The following is a 14473-nucleotide window of genomic DNA, read 5'->3' as shown; positions in this document are numbered from 1 at the left end:
AGGAAGGAGTTCCCAGGACAGGAAGGATCTAGAAACAAGCTGTGACTGTTTTGACCCACTTCAAAATTGCTTTGAGAAGCATTTTGCAGAGTTGTGTAGGGTGTGAGAAGACTTAGATGTTTCACAGAAATCCTAACTCCAGGAAACAAGAAAATGTACATGATTAAGGAAACAATCATTGTATACTGGTTGACTCAGCAGTGAATGATATTTATAGGATAGTAATATAGGAAAGCTCTGTGGATCATATTGGGAGCATGAGGGGAGGGTGACCATAAACTCACCTGCTGCTAGACGTCACCAGTGTTCAAGGGCAGATTCTGGTGAAAGGATGCTGGGAGCTTGCCCTCTTCTGCTATGCACTAGCTGGGAGACCCTGGGCATATGACTTAGCCTCTCTGTGACTCAGTTTTCTCATCTATAACTGGGGTCAGTAATAGTTTCTACCTAACAGGACTGTTATGAGAACTCCATAAGTTAAACGGCTGTAAAGCTCTTAGAACAATGTATGGTACATAGAAAGGACAATATGAATACTTGGTGAATAACCAAGTATTAATAATATGTGCATGCTATATAGAAATATGGTGGGAAAACTACCAATTTAAGTAAAAAAGAAAATAGAAAGCAGTTGCCTTCGGGAATCAAGAAAGGGAGAATAATGAGGGACTACTGATTTTTAATTCTAAGTCTCAGTATAATTTGGATTTTTTAAATTACTGCAGGTAATAATTTAAGTAAAATAAAACTAGCTTAGAAAAACTAACAGCCAACGGCAGATTTTAAAATCAAGGATGTGGGCCGGGCGCGGTGGCTCAAGCCTGTAATCCCAGCACTTTGGGAGGCCGAGACGGGCGGATCACGAGGTCAGGAGATCGAGACCATCCTGGCTAACACGGTGAAACCCCGTCTCTACTAAAAAATACAAAAAACTAGCCGGGCGAGGTGGCGGGCGCCTGTAGTCCCAGCTACTCGGGAGGCTGAGGCAGGAGAATGGCTAAACCCGGGAGGCGGAGCTTGCAGTGAGCTGAGATCCGGCCACTGCATTCCAGCCTGGGCGACAGAGCGAGACTCTGTCTCAAAAATAAATAAATAAATAAATAAATAAATAAATAAATAAATAAATAAAATCAGGCCAGGCGCGGTGGCTCAAGCCTGTAATCCCAGCACTTTGGGAGGCCGAGGCGGGTGGATCACGAGGTCAGGAGATCGAGACTATCCTGGCTAACATGGTGAAACCCTGTCTCTACTAAAAATACAAAAAAAAACTAGCCGGGCGAGGTGGCGGGCGCCTGTAGTCCCAGCTACTTGGGAGGCTGAGGCAGGAGAATGGCGTGAACCCGGGAGGCGGAGCTTGCAGTGAGCCGAGATCACGCCACTGCACTCCAGCCTGGGAGACACAGGGAGACTCCGTCTCAAAAAAATAAATAAATAAAATAAAATAAAATCAAGGATGTATACAAATTTTCCTGTTTGTTTATTTGTTTGTTTGTTTGTTTGAGATAGAATCTTGCTCTGTCACTCAGGCTGAAGTGCAGTGGCGCCATATAGGCTCACTGCAACCTCCGCCTCCCGGTTCAAGCAACTCTCCCGCCTCAGCCTCACGAGTAGCTGGGATTACAGGCATGTGCCACCAAGCCGGGCTAATTTTTGTATTTTCAGTAGAGACGGGGTTTTGCCATGTTCGTCAGGCTGGTCTCAAATTCCTGACCTCAGGTGATCTACCCACCTCGGCCTCCCAAAGTGCTGGGATTACAGGTCTGAGCCACCGCGCTCGGCCAGCATAGGCAAGCTTTGACATGGACTATTTCATACTCCCAATTTATTAACATTCCCATTTGCTATACAAATGAAGTTAAATGTATTTCTAAATGTAGCAGTGGACTCAAGTCTATTTTTTAAAATAAAATTGTTGGCCAGGCGTGGAGGCTCACACCTGTAATCCCAGCATTTTGGGAGGCCGAGGTGGGTGAATCACCTGATGTCGGGAGTTCGAGACCAGCCTGACTAATATGGTGAAACCCCCTCTCTACTAAAAATGCAAAAATTAGCTGGGCATGGTGGTGTGCGCCTGTAATCCCAGCTACTCGGGAAGCTGAGGCAGGAGAATCACTTGAACTCAGGAGGTAGAGGTTGCAGTGAGCCGAGATGGTGCCATTGCACTCCAACCTGGGTGACAGAGCGAGACTCCGTCTCCTAAAAAAATAAAATAAAATTGTCAACACAGGAACCTACTATTCAGTTATTTCTGCAACACAAACATAATTAATTTAAAAACAAAATTTTCATTGCTCTAAGAGAAGTGTCTTACAGGTGTGGGCCAGTATACCTAGATTTGGGGGAAAAAAACACACATGAAAAGTAGAGCAATTTGTACCCTAACCCTCCCCCTTCTCCCACTTTCTGATAAAGACTTTAATAAGTAATGAAATGGGAGACTTACAAAGTAAAAGAGGGGATGATATAAAGGCCTTCGATCAAGAAAATGCATAGACCTTCTTTCCCAGAGGTCTACTTCCTCTTCTAAACTAATGAAAGGGCCAGCAGGAACCCAAGAAGCATTGCTGCTCTTGGTTGCATAATTATATCAACCTGCTTCTAAAAGAAATCACATCAGAGCTGTGCATTTCACCAGCAAGCTACCACAAGATAAGAAAAAAAGAATTCCCAGTAATAGATACCCCACTCAATCCTCAGTCTGGGTTGACAATCCTCTGACAAATTCTAGTGTCCATGACACACACTACCTTATTATCTGTATGAATTTCATCTGTCTACCAACCTAATATGAATTAAGGTATTTACAAGATAACCTCTAGGACGTCATTGTATAACAATTTGAGTATGTTAAAGTCTCTCCTTTTAATGTTAAAAAAAGAAGGGTTGTGTTTTACTTCTGCCTGCTCTCATTTGGGTGGGATCTGGTGGGTGTAGTATTCAGTTTGAAAGTCACTGCTTCCTCCTGTTCCCCAACCTCCAACCTCCAAACCCTATGCTCATCATTAAAATGTATAATAACAAAACACATTTTTCCCTGGGCCTTTGCCAAACCGTCACTGTCTCTGGATAGTCCAACCTTCTCTCTAAAAAGGGAACAAAATAGTCTGAACTATGTCTCGGTGTGGCAGCGTGGGCCGCTGTGACAGCAAGCTAATTTATCACTGTGGGGACCTTAGGCTGTGCAACTGACCACCCAACTTACTGTTGTCTGAGGGGGTGGCAGTTAATCATCTCCTTAAATGATGTGGGTATGAAAACAGAGTTGATTGTTGCTCAGCACCTAACCTTATCCATCCTCCGTGCCCCCGTAGTGACTGTTGCCATTTTCCCCTTCTTCCCAGACTGCTGGGTTTCAAGAGATTCTGACCGAGGTGGAAATTTTAGCTGTGATTGTGGGATGCCTGTGTCATGACCTCGACCACAGGGGAACCAACAATGCCTTCCAAGCTAAGTAAGTGTTCTAAACTGCTGTTATTTTAATGCATTTGCCTTTCTGTTCAGAGCCAAAGGTGACGAATGCTAAAGAGTAAAGCATTAATTTCTGGCATCCGAGGCCAAGGCCACGCAGGCTTAGGCGTGCATGTCATGGGGCCCATCCATCTTTATAATTCCCTATTCTTCTTTTAATTGCAAATTTGCCCTTCATGTCATGCTTGTTGATTTGGTTGGTCTCTGTTGACCTTAGTCAGATAACAAAGCTTGGATTTTAAAGGGCCTACTTTTTTCACCCAGAATATTTGCCTTTAAGGCATTATAAGCTTCTTGGACTTGCTACTCTCAAACTCTGGTTTGAGACTGTTAAAATAAAAGCAGTCTTAGGACATTTGATGAAGCAAAATATAATTTTCCTTCTCCAATAGAGTCTCTTCCAGGATTCTTTTGATGTGGGGTATTGTATAAACTATAGTGAAATAAAGTCACATTCAAGGAATGTAGTTTTTGTTCCTCCCATCCCTACTCCCATAGAAAGGTGGAAGCAACAAAAGAATTACAGAAATACAGGGATGTCTGGGCAACTATTTGCCACACACATGATCTGTATAGATAGAACAATCTGTCCCTAAGCAGGTTTTTCTGGTCAAGATAGCTGTTGCTTTGTGGCTCATACTGTGGCCAAGGCCACAGAACTTATGGGTGCTAGAAATCACATCAAAACCCAGGTCTCCTGACCTGTATATTGAGTCTTCCTTTAATGTTCCTTTCACTGTCTGCCTGCAAACAAAAGATACAAGCTATCAGAGGCTGGAGAGAAAAGTTTTGGGGTGGAGAAGGTAGAGAAGGCTTCAACAAAGAGGTAAGATTAACTTCAGATGACTGATTTCATAACCTCTAGAACAAGTCAACCTCTATTATCTGAAACTTTCACAGCCTGCTCTTTGTCAACAGGTTCTTTTCAGCTCACCATTCTCTTTTTTCCTCCAAACATCTACCCACTAAGACTTTGGGAGTCTAGGATTCTTGTATTTACTCCTGATCTAGCAGATGAATTTCAATTTTGTGCCCTCTGTCCAATCTGTATCCTATAGCCCATCACTTCAGTGCTCTCTTCTCAATATCCTGTCATGTCCTGACAAGTCTCTGTGACATCCACTCTGCAGAAACTCAGTCCTGGTTTAATCTAACAATTCAGTCTCTTGCCACTCTGTCTAGACTTGTAAGTGTTAGGAGAAAATGTCACAGTTGTGAGTTACAGACATACCAAATATATATTCCTCCCACTCGGCTGGACGCTAGAACTCGCTGCCAGTCTTCCTGTGTCCCTAGCCAGCCCCATTCACCATTGCTCTTAGCAGTTTCATACACCAAACTTGTGTCTTCCAAAACCACCTCCTGCTCCCCCGCCTCCCCCGCATCACTCAGCAGATCACCTTGCCTCCTACTTCACAGAGAAAATTGAGGCCATCAATCGAGAACTCTCTCAATTTCCTCCCCTGCCACCTACAAACTTATCTATCCATCCCCATCCTTCCCTCCTTCCCTCCTATCTCGGTAGGAGGGCTGTCCTTCCCTCGTCCGAGGCTAATCCCTCCACCTCTGCCGTGGACTCTTCCTTGCTTCTCCTCTGGGACTTTGCACCATCAATCTTCCTCTCCCCTCTGTATCTACTGTCCCTTTCTGCCAGCTCTCTGCATTCTATTAATAGAAACAGTTCTCCCGCATCTTGAAAAAAGCCTACCCTAATCCCCACTTCACTCTTCAGCTTCAGTTCTATTTCCCTCTTTCCTTCCCAGTCAAGCTTCGTGGAAAGCTGTCTGGGTTCACTTCCTTCCCTTCCCCCAACCTCTGTCCTCCCACATGGCTTCCAGTTCCACTCATTGGAGAAACCACCTCAGGAATGACACCCGTGGCCCCCTTTTCTCAAAGCTGTCGGACCTTTTTGTTGTCCTTCTTTCATAATACCTCTTGCCATGAGATATACTTTGTCGCTCCCTCCTTCCTGAAACTCTCTCTTCCTTTGTCTTACATACGAAGGGTTTTCATCCACCTGTACAGCATTGAATCTCCACTGGCTTCAGGCCTCTGTCCCCCTGCCCCAGCCTTCCCTGGCGATGCCCTCCCTCTTCCTCTCTCACTCTTCGCGATCCTTCAGGCAGGGCCACCATCCATCTGCTGATGAGCCCTGAATACATTTCTTTGAACCATAATTCTCAGCTTATCTCCAGGCACTTATTCCATTGCTTGAGGAACACCTCCTCTTCGAAGTCCTACCGTCCCCTCAGCCTCAGTCTTTCCCTCCATGCGTGTCCCTCTTTCTTGTATTCTCTACCCCAAGGAATGGCCCCACCAAAAATGCACCAGTCACCCAACCTACCCTGCAACATCCCTCAAAGCCAGCGCTCCTCTGCATGCTTACAGCAAGGACTGCTTCTTGGCATGACTCCTGGTTTGCTACAATGAACAGCGTGACTCTCCTCCCGAGGCTGCTTGGCACTCCAGAATGATCTTGCTAATTCACAAAGCCGACCAGGTCACTCCCCTGCTTAAAAGCCATCCACACCTCCTGTGGCTTTTAGAATAGTGTTCCAGTTCCTTAGCTTAACGCCTTCGGGCCCTTTTCATTTGGACTCCTGCCTATTTCATTTGGACTCACCCCAGCCCACCCCACTCATGCATCTATGTTCCAGACACAGGAACTCCAAGAAGCACTGGTGGGGTCCTGCTCAGTCACATCTCTCTGCTGCCCAATATGCTGTTTCCCCTGCCTGGCATGCCCTTCTCTCCTTCTGTCCCCAACACTCCTCTGAAAGCATCACCTTCGTGTTTCTATCCACCCTAATGTACCCCCATGGTCAATTTCCTATGCCCTGGTTATGCCTTTTCCAAAGTGTGCACTTCATGCCATTTTAATTGCTGACTTGCAGATGTCTCTCTCCTTCTTCTCTGGCATGTGCAACAGTGAATGAACAGTACCTGGGGGAGCATAATAAACAATAAATGTTTTGAGAATGAACAAATGAAGGATAACTGCATGAGTGGATGACATATTTTAACTACAGCACTTTAACAAAGTTTCCTGATTTCTTTAACAGATGCAACCTCTTATAAATTATTATAAAACATTGCTTGTTTGTTTTTAACTTTTATTTTAGGTTTGGGGGTACATGTGAAGGTTTGTTACATAGGTAAACACATGTGATGGGGGGTTTGTTAAATATATATTATTTCATCATCCAGGTATTAAGCCCAGTACCTGATAGTTACCTTTTCTGCTCTTCTCCCTCCTGCCTCAAATAGACCCCAGTGTCTATTGTTTCCTTCTTTGTGTTCATAAGCTCTCATCATTTAGCTCCCACTTGTAAGTGAGAACATGTGGTATGTGGTTTTCTGTTCCTACATTAGTTTGCTAAGAATAATAGCCTTCAGTTCTACTCATGTTCCTGCAAAAGACATGATCTCATTCTTTTTTATGGGTGCATAGTATTCCATGGTGTATATATACCACATTTTTTAATCCAATCTGTCATTGATGGGCATTTAGGTTGATTCCATGTCTTTGCTATTGTGAATAGTGCTGCAATGAAACATTGTTTTATACATTGTCTTGATGCTGCACTAAAGAGCTGGAGCCCATTGAAGTGTACGTTGTGTATGCTTTCATTGTAGGGTCTGATTACTCCTTGTTTGGAGTTCTTGTGTCTGCACTGCATTATTTTTTTAGGATTCCTCTTTCCCCCAGGCCAATGGTATCATTGTCAGTGTATCTCCCTCTAGCACACTCTCTCCAGCCCGCTACCACTCTACCACTTATGCAGAAAGATGGGATAATTGTATTAGAATTGTGTCCGTAAAACAAGAGTGAGAGCCTTTTGGGTCCTTCCAAGAGTGAAGTGCACAATACTTATACTCAGATACCAATGGCCCCTACCCAGAGAGAGAGCTGATGTATGGCACCGACAGAGGCTGCTCTTCTTGCTAGTTGATACCTTAGCTGTTGGGACCAAGAGTGCACACCTAATCAAAGCTGGACCAATCAGATTTTATCTCATAGGAATTTGGAGTTGGATTACCGTAATATTAAGACAGTTAGCTTCAGGGATCCAAGTTGCAGGCTCATGTAGATTTGGGAGCTGAGGCTGCCATTTGGGGAAAGCTATGATGACCACATACCAAGCAGATGAAAGAAACAAGAAAACCAGTCTACAAAGAGGAGAGAAGGATGGAGCTGATATTCAAAGAGAAGCAGAACAGATAGACTGTGTAACCTGAGAGAAAGACAGAGAAAAGCCAGGCTTTATCCCTGGCTCTCTCCATCCTTGTTCCTATTTCTAGGAGATCCAGCCATGCTTGTGATAATTGGGCTTCTTCAGAGTTCCTGGTATCATTCAATCAGCCTTCCTTTCAGTGAAGCTGGTTGTACTCCATTTCTGTTCTTTGCAACTACCACTTCCTGAGACAATGAGAACTACATTTTATTTATTGTTTACTGTGTCTTAAGCCCTTACTGGCATCGACTCTGTAGAGTTGATATTTTTGTCTCCATTTTACAGGAGGAACTGAGCCTCAGGAAGGTAAGTAAACTTTCCCAAATCCATTCATGTGGTAGAGTGGAGCCTGGACCAGGGCTGTCTGTTTTCAGAAGCCATTCTTTAACCACTGTATCACACTCTGGTCCATGACTTTGTGACATCTATTTTGAGTTGTTGAGCTTCCAGTTTATTGGCTACCTTGCCAAATATGTGAGCTCTTGAACGAAAATATATTTTGACATCCAACAGCTCGGACATGAAGCCATAAAAATTATAAAACCAAACTAAAGCTTATTAGTCATGTTTTGTAGTACCTCAGTTTTACAAAAAAAAAAAAAAAAAAACAAAAAAAAAAAACTAAGGTCCCCAAATCTCAGGTTGTTTGTATAAGACTGAACAGCATTCACACATATGAGTCAGTAGTACTAGATTTCAGAGAGTTTTTTGCATCCTCACATCACATGATCAAATCTGCCTATTCCAAGGTAGTGTGATACGTTTTCTCAAGACAATTAACTTGTACACAGTTTATCAGCTCATGGGATGTCAGGAGCACTGCACCTACTTTACGGAGTCAATTTTGCACTTAGGACACTTAATGCCACCATTGCCCAACCTCTGTTAAGATTTCCCTTGACAATGAATGCTGAAAGAGGCTTTTTAGCATCATGGTCAAGGAACTCCCTTTTTATTGATTAGAATGAGATTTATTCATTGAGGGTGCCATTGTTTAGAAAATCCCTTGCAAGAAACCTATCTTCTTTTCTTGCTTTTTATTTCCCAGTAAGTGAGTCCTTTCTATATTCAAGGTACTATACTAGGCATTGTGGGAGAAATAAAGAGATATAGCAAACATCCCTTCTCTTAAAGTGCTCCCAGTCTAATTCTAGTCTTTCAAGTGATTTGAAAATGGGATTTAAATGCACCAATTATTATGCAGCAAAGTATATGCTACCTTTTTTTCATATATAAGGCTATAAAAAAAACAGGAGACATTTAGCAAGGGACAAATTACTATATAAAATGCAAAATGCCTCTACAATAAAAAGTGTGGCTTTCGTTAGAGCACAATTTGATTTATTCTCTTAGCCTTTCTGATAAGTGAACCTTCGCATTTTCATATTTTGTTCTTAATTTTTAAGTATTGGAGTGCGTGCAAGGAATGATCAATAGGTAGAGAGGGCAGCAATACCACAGTGCTTTGAAATTGCTCTGTTCACACCTCTCCCCTGTTTTCTCTAGGGACAGCGTTCCCCACTCATCCTTCTCTCTATTACAGCTGCCCCTGATGATTAAATATCAGTACCAAGCAGCTTTGTAGTATATTCTCCTAGGAGACTTCTTCTATTCATTTCTAGCATAATCTCTTCTACTCATTTCTTGGGAATGAAAACCCATCTTGCCGCTTTCGGCCAGGTCCCAGAAGTGAAATACTGGGGCACATTAATCTGCCATGACAGCCTAATCCCATTCCTCACCACCTCCCAACAACTCTCAATTTCCTAATTACCTTTCATAGTTTTCCTTTTTCAAGTTTCCTTTAAGTCACGGCTGCACACTGCCATTCAGTCTCTTTTTCAAAGAATATGCCTATCTAGGGAAGTTATGAAGGTACATTTACATTTGCACACATTTTTGGTTCCTGTGCAAAGTACCAAATGCCTGTAGGGAAATTTCCACCTTGACTTTTCTTTTTAATAAGTTTCTCCTCATTCAGCTGCCAATCCAAAATGAAAAGCTTTAGTATGTTAAGATGACCTAATCAGTAATGCACATCGTGAATACTTGCATGTATAAAGGTATTTGTACTTATGGAATTTGGATTCTCTTCTCCTACTCTCTCCATACACCCTATATATATAAAATCATATTTTCACAACTAAAGGATGTGTGCCCCAAAGACACTTCTATGATGGATATACTTAGCACAGACAATTAAAATGAGGTGTACTGTTAAAGTCAATTTTTTCAATATGCAATTGATCTCAGGGTTTTTTTTCCATATTTTATATGAGAAAGTAGAAGCATACCTTTATAAGTGGAAGTATATTATGTGAGAGACATGACCTCTTTAAAAATGGTTTTACAATCAGCCGGGTGCGGTAGCTCACACCTGTAATCCCATCACTTTGGGAGGGCAAGGCAGGCGGATTTCTAAGTCAGGAGTTTGAGACCAGCCCGGCCAACATGTGAAACCTTGTCTCTACTAAAGATACAAAAAATTAGCCAGGCGTGGTGGTGCATGCCTGTAATCCCAGCTACTTGGGAGGCTGAGGTAGGAGAATCACTTGAGCCCAGGAGGTGGAGGTTGCAGTAAGCTGAGATCATGCCATTGTACTCCAGCCTGAGCGACAGGGCAAGATTCTATCTTAAAAAAAAAAAAAAAAAAAAAAAAAAAAGTTTCACGATCAATCAAAAGTAGATAATGCTGCTTATTATGTTCCCCTCCCACAAAATCACGGTGCATTTTCACATGTTGCCGCCTCTAGAAAATCCTTACCATAAATAAACAGATCCACTTTTTAAAGCCAGCATTTTCCAAACTTATGTGGCCATGGAACCCTTTTTACTTCTTCTCTTAATGCCATTTAACATTCAGAAGAACTAGTATTCTGTAGAATACTTTTTGATAAAGCTTATCTTCACAGATATGTTTTAATTTTTTGCCACTTATATCAAGACTGCAGACTTGGCTCTTGGTGGTCCCAGGAAGTTCCCAGTGTGTACCAGCAGATATAGGCAGCATTCCTAATAGGCCTTGGCCTGAGACAAAAGGCACTGAGGGTTTTGGCAGTCTAGAACACCTGCCAGGGACCAAATCTGATAGTGTAAATAAGGGATCCATTTGGAAATGGAAGTATTCTTGCTTAGATGACTTTACTTTTAAAAAACCCCTCAAAGTTGAGTTAGTAACATGCTCCATTCTCTGAGGGCTAAGATGGCACCTTGCTTGCAGAAAAGTGAGAATTTTTAGTGCAAGGTTGATCAGAGAAAAATTCCTGACACAATTGTAGGGGATTGTGAGCTTCCTGAAGGTCAGAACATGTCTTATTTCTCTTTGTATTCCACATGCCTGGGACCTGACATAATAATAGTTATCAATGCTTATTGGTTGAATGAATGATAGATGAATGAATGAATAACAAAGCCTCCCCACACTTTCATGGCATTAGTCTGGTTCAGTGGCAAACTCTACCTATTTTTTGTGATTGAATCAGTATCGTATGAGGCTGGGCAGAATGTAAGATGGAATTACAGAAGGGAACAAACAGGGAATCTGACAAGGAAGAAGCTCAAACCATAGACAGTGGCTGCCTTTGCACAAATACTGGGAGATAGAACACACCAGATCGGAGGCATATGGATATGGGGGAGAGGCCTCCATCCTATGCACAGAAAGGAGCAGTGCTTCATAAGCCATGGTGTATTTGTTAAAAGGTGTTGTGGTGTTGTCGTCCTTCCCATCCCCACCCCCTTAAAGGAGAAAACATCTCCTTATTCACGGAAACAAAGAAGATACAGAGTGACTTCTGATCATCTAGCTGATGCAACTTTTGTGCAGTCTGTTAACCCAACATTAATAAGGGAAGAGATAACATTTTGTATCTTGTACAAAAGATTCACACTAGTAAGTGAGGTGCATGTGAGCATGGCTGATTCATAGGAATGATCACATGAATCAACCTGTGGTTAGCAATGATACTAATAGAATTCTGAATTAGATTTTGAAATCTTCTTTCATTGGTAACAACCAGCTTAGTAAAAATGGAGAATCAAATATCAGAAATGTATGTTATAATTATCATTTTCATTATGTAACAAGAAGCTTAAAAACTTGGATTCAAATCTGGAACTGGTACAAGCGAGCTGTGTGACCTTGGAAAAGTTACTTAACTTCTCTGAGCCCGTTTTCCTCATGTGTAAATGAGAAAATAATACTTATATCATGGTCATTGTCAGGAATAAATGCTCTAATGTATTAAGTTGTTAATATATAGACTAGGGCATGGTAGATACTTACTAATGGTGGCTTTTATTATTAATAATCATGTTAGTGTTATAAAATATGCTAACACACTTATTATTAACCTCCCAACTTGAACTGTAGTCTCTCGACATGGTAACTACTGTAAGCTGATTAGATAAGCAACCAGTATTTTTTAAAGCACTTACTCTACGCCAGGCTCTAGGATGTGATATGCACATACAGCATTGCAGAATTTCAACAGCCAAGACAAAGGCATATAGCATACGTTTTGAAACCCGTAACTTCATAGAAATGAACTCTATGTAAGACAAATAGTAACTAACATTAAATATTAATTTATCATTAAGATTCGCCTAGCAAATTTTCACTTATTAAATGACATAAATTAAGGCAAGATTTAAAGAAATAACACATACATGATTAAAATCTAATGCCCTCCTTACTAAGCACCTTACTAAGAATAATAATAATTCCGATATTTTACACTGTATTATATTCAATAATTCCTACTGAACTTAATCCTGCTGGAAGAGCTGACCACATGTTGGGAGAAGAATTGGGAGAGTCTTTCCAAGAATTGCAGGTCCTTTACCCTTGAACCGATGGTGGTTTTGGGCTGCCTCCCACTGAAGTTGGAGGAAAGCTTGGGACCAAAAGTCTTCATGTTGCACTTAGATGCAGTCCTTGCTTCTCTAACTAGCAGGACAGATTGTGTGCAGTCAATCTCCAGCATTTCCAAGTTAAGGCCAGATTGTCCTTTCAATGTCGAAGCCCCCTGCAATAAGCGAGAAAGAACAGAATGATCTAGATGGATCTTTAACCTGAGTCCCACGGCTGCCTTTTACACTGTGGGCCTCTCTGGGATGTCTCTTGATTCTTAAGATGCTCTAACTCCCATTTCTTAAACAGAGTTGGAAATAAACGTTTTTAAACTTTTTTTTTCTTTTTTTCTTTTTTTTTTTTTTTTTTTGAGATGGAGTCTCGCTCTGTCCCCCAGGCTGGAGTGCAATGGCATGATCTCGGCTCACTGCAACCTCTGCTTCCCAGTTTTGAGCGCTTCTCCTGCCTCAGACTCCCAAGTAATGAACACTTTTCAGAACTGACATTGTTAAGGAATGGGTTGTTCTACATAAATGAAATTTACAGATAACTCAAAGTAATCCCTTTAAGTATCAATGAGTATTTTATTAATTTAAAATGGAAATAGTCATATGTGTTTTAATTATTGATTAATAATTAATATAGACTACAATCTACTACAGGCTGGGAACTGTAATAGGCATTTTCAAATATTTTATTGTTCTCATAAATAACAGGTTAGGTAGGTAATATAATCTTAGAGACAAAGAAACTGACTCTTAAAAAGGCCAAGTAACCGTCTGAAGCTACTACTTGGAGGAAGAGCTGAGATTTCACTCCAAATCCAGAGAACTTTTTGGAGTTGCACACTGAGATATCATAGCGTGACTGTGGACTGGCAGGCCATAGTAGAAGGCTGTCAGCCTTTCACGTAGAGTAGATAAAATGCACTCTGCAGAATATTCACAAGGTCTTCTCCTATGGAAGGTCAAATACGCTTTGTATAAGACAGTTGTTCTGAACACTCAGAAGTCACAGAATGTTTAGTTCATGAAGCGTTCCCTGATCCCCAGAGCCAGAAATTACGTCTTTTTTTCCTCAGAACATCCATAGCACTTTGACTGGACCTGGAGCACATTTCTACACTGATTAGTATTTGCATTGTTTTATGTGCATTATTTTTACTTATTATCTCATCTCATCTTTCTTACTAGTCTGTAAATTTCTTAGGGACAGAGACTGTGTCAAATTCATCAAATATCATTTGCAGCATCTAGCCTGATACATAGAAAGTTCTATGTATTAGGAACTTTCTTGCACAGATGATTTCTTTCATAGATGAATGAACTACAAAAGCAGTTACCCGAGAATGTGTCTGCTCATGGTCCTTCGCCAAAAGCAAGAAAAGCAGTTTGATCCAAAAAACTGGTGTGGGGGAACCGTTGATAGGCCCTGCTCACTCACCCTCTGTCCTCTTTCAGGAGCGGTTCCGCCCTGGCCCAACTCTATGGAACCTCTGCTACCTTGGAGCATCACCATTTCAACCACGCCGTGATGATCCTTCAAAGCGAGGTACAGGCCTGATGTTCTGCTTCTTTCCTTAACAGAAACCAAACAACTCTTTGTTTCCCTCTCTTTTTTTGTGGTGCCACAGGTAGATACAAAGAAGTGGGAAAATCATTTCTAAGTCAACTTAATGGGCCTTAGTGGCTTTTTCTGTTCTTTTAGATGCCTGAGCAGGACCTTGCAGAGTCTTCCTGAGCTGATTCATTTGGATTTCATTGGTTAGGAGGCTTTTCAGATTCACTTGGCAGGGTGACAGATATAGACTGCTTGTCACCAGAGCATGACCTGACCTTCCTCAAAGAATACAGAGCACTAAGGAGACAACTTGATCCAAATAGTGAGCAGCCCAACATTCCCATTTGGCGAAACTCTC

The 14473-nt window shown here is 41.7% G+C and overlaps 1 protein-coding gene and 1 long non-coding RNA gene across 2 annotated transcripts in view; one reads left to right on the top strand and one right to left on the bottom strand.

Moving 5' to 3' along the window:
* The window catches only part of PDE11A (phosphodiesterase 11A), a 462469-nt gene that overhangs the window by 374428 nt on the left and 73568 nt on the right, over positions 1–14473 (top strand). Inside the window, exons 13-14 of the mRNA XM_028830876.2 lie at positions 3342–3451; positions 14016–14106. Coding sequence (XP_028686709.2) covers positions 3342–3451; positions 14016–14106 — 201 coding nt within the window. The remainder of the gene's footprint in view (positions 1–3341; positions 3452–14015; positions 14107–14473) is intronic.
* The window catches only part of LOC144333422 (uncharacterized), a 50251-nt gene that overhangs the window by 8418 nt on the left and 27360 nt on the right, over positions 1–14473 (bottom strand). Inside the window, exons 3-4 of the long non-coding RNA XR_013402056.1 lie at positions 13999–14133; positions 12471–12730 (exon numbers count right to left, since the gene is read on the bottom strand). This is a non-coding gene — a long non-coding RNA (uncharacterized LOC144333422). The remainder of the gene's footprint in view (positions 1–12470; positions 12731–13998; positions 14134–14473) is intronic.

Source organism: Macaca mulatta, chromosome 12, assembly GCF_049350105.2.
Source record: "Macaca mulatta isolate MMU2019108-1 chromosome 12, T2T-MMU8v2.0, whole genome shotgun sequence".
Taxonomy (NCBI): Eukaryota; Metazoa; Chordata; class Mammalia; order Primates; family Cercopithecidae; genus Macaca; species Macaca mulatta.
Note: the sequence above shows the minus strand (reverse complement) of the source record. Positions and strands in the feature narration are given on the sequence as shown.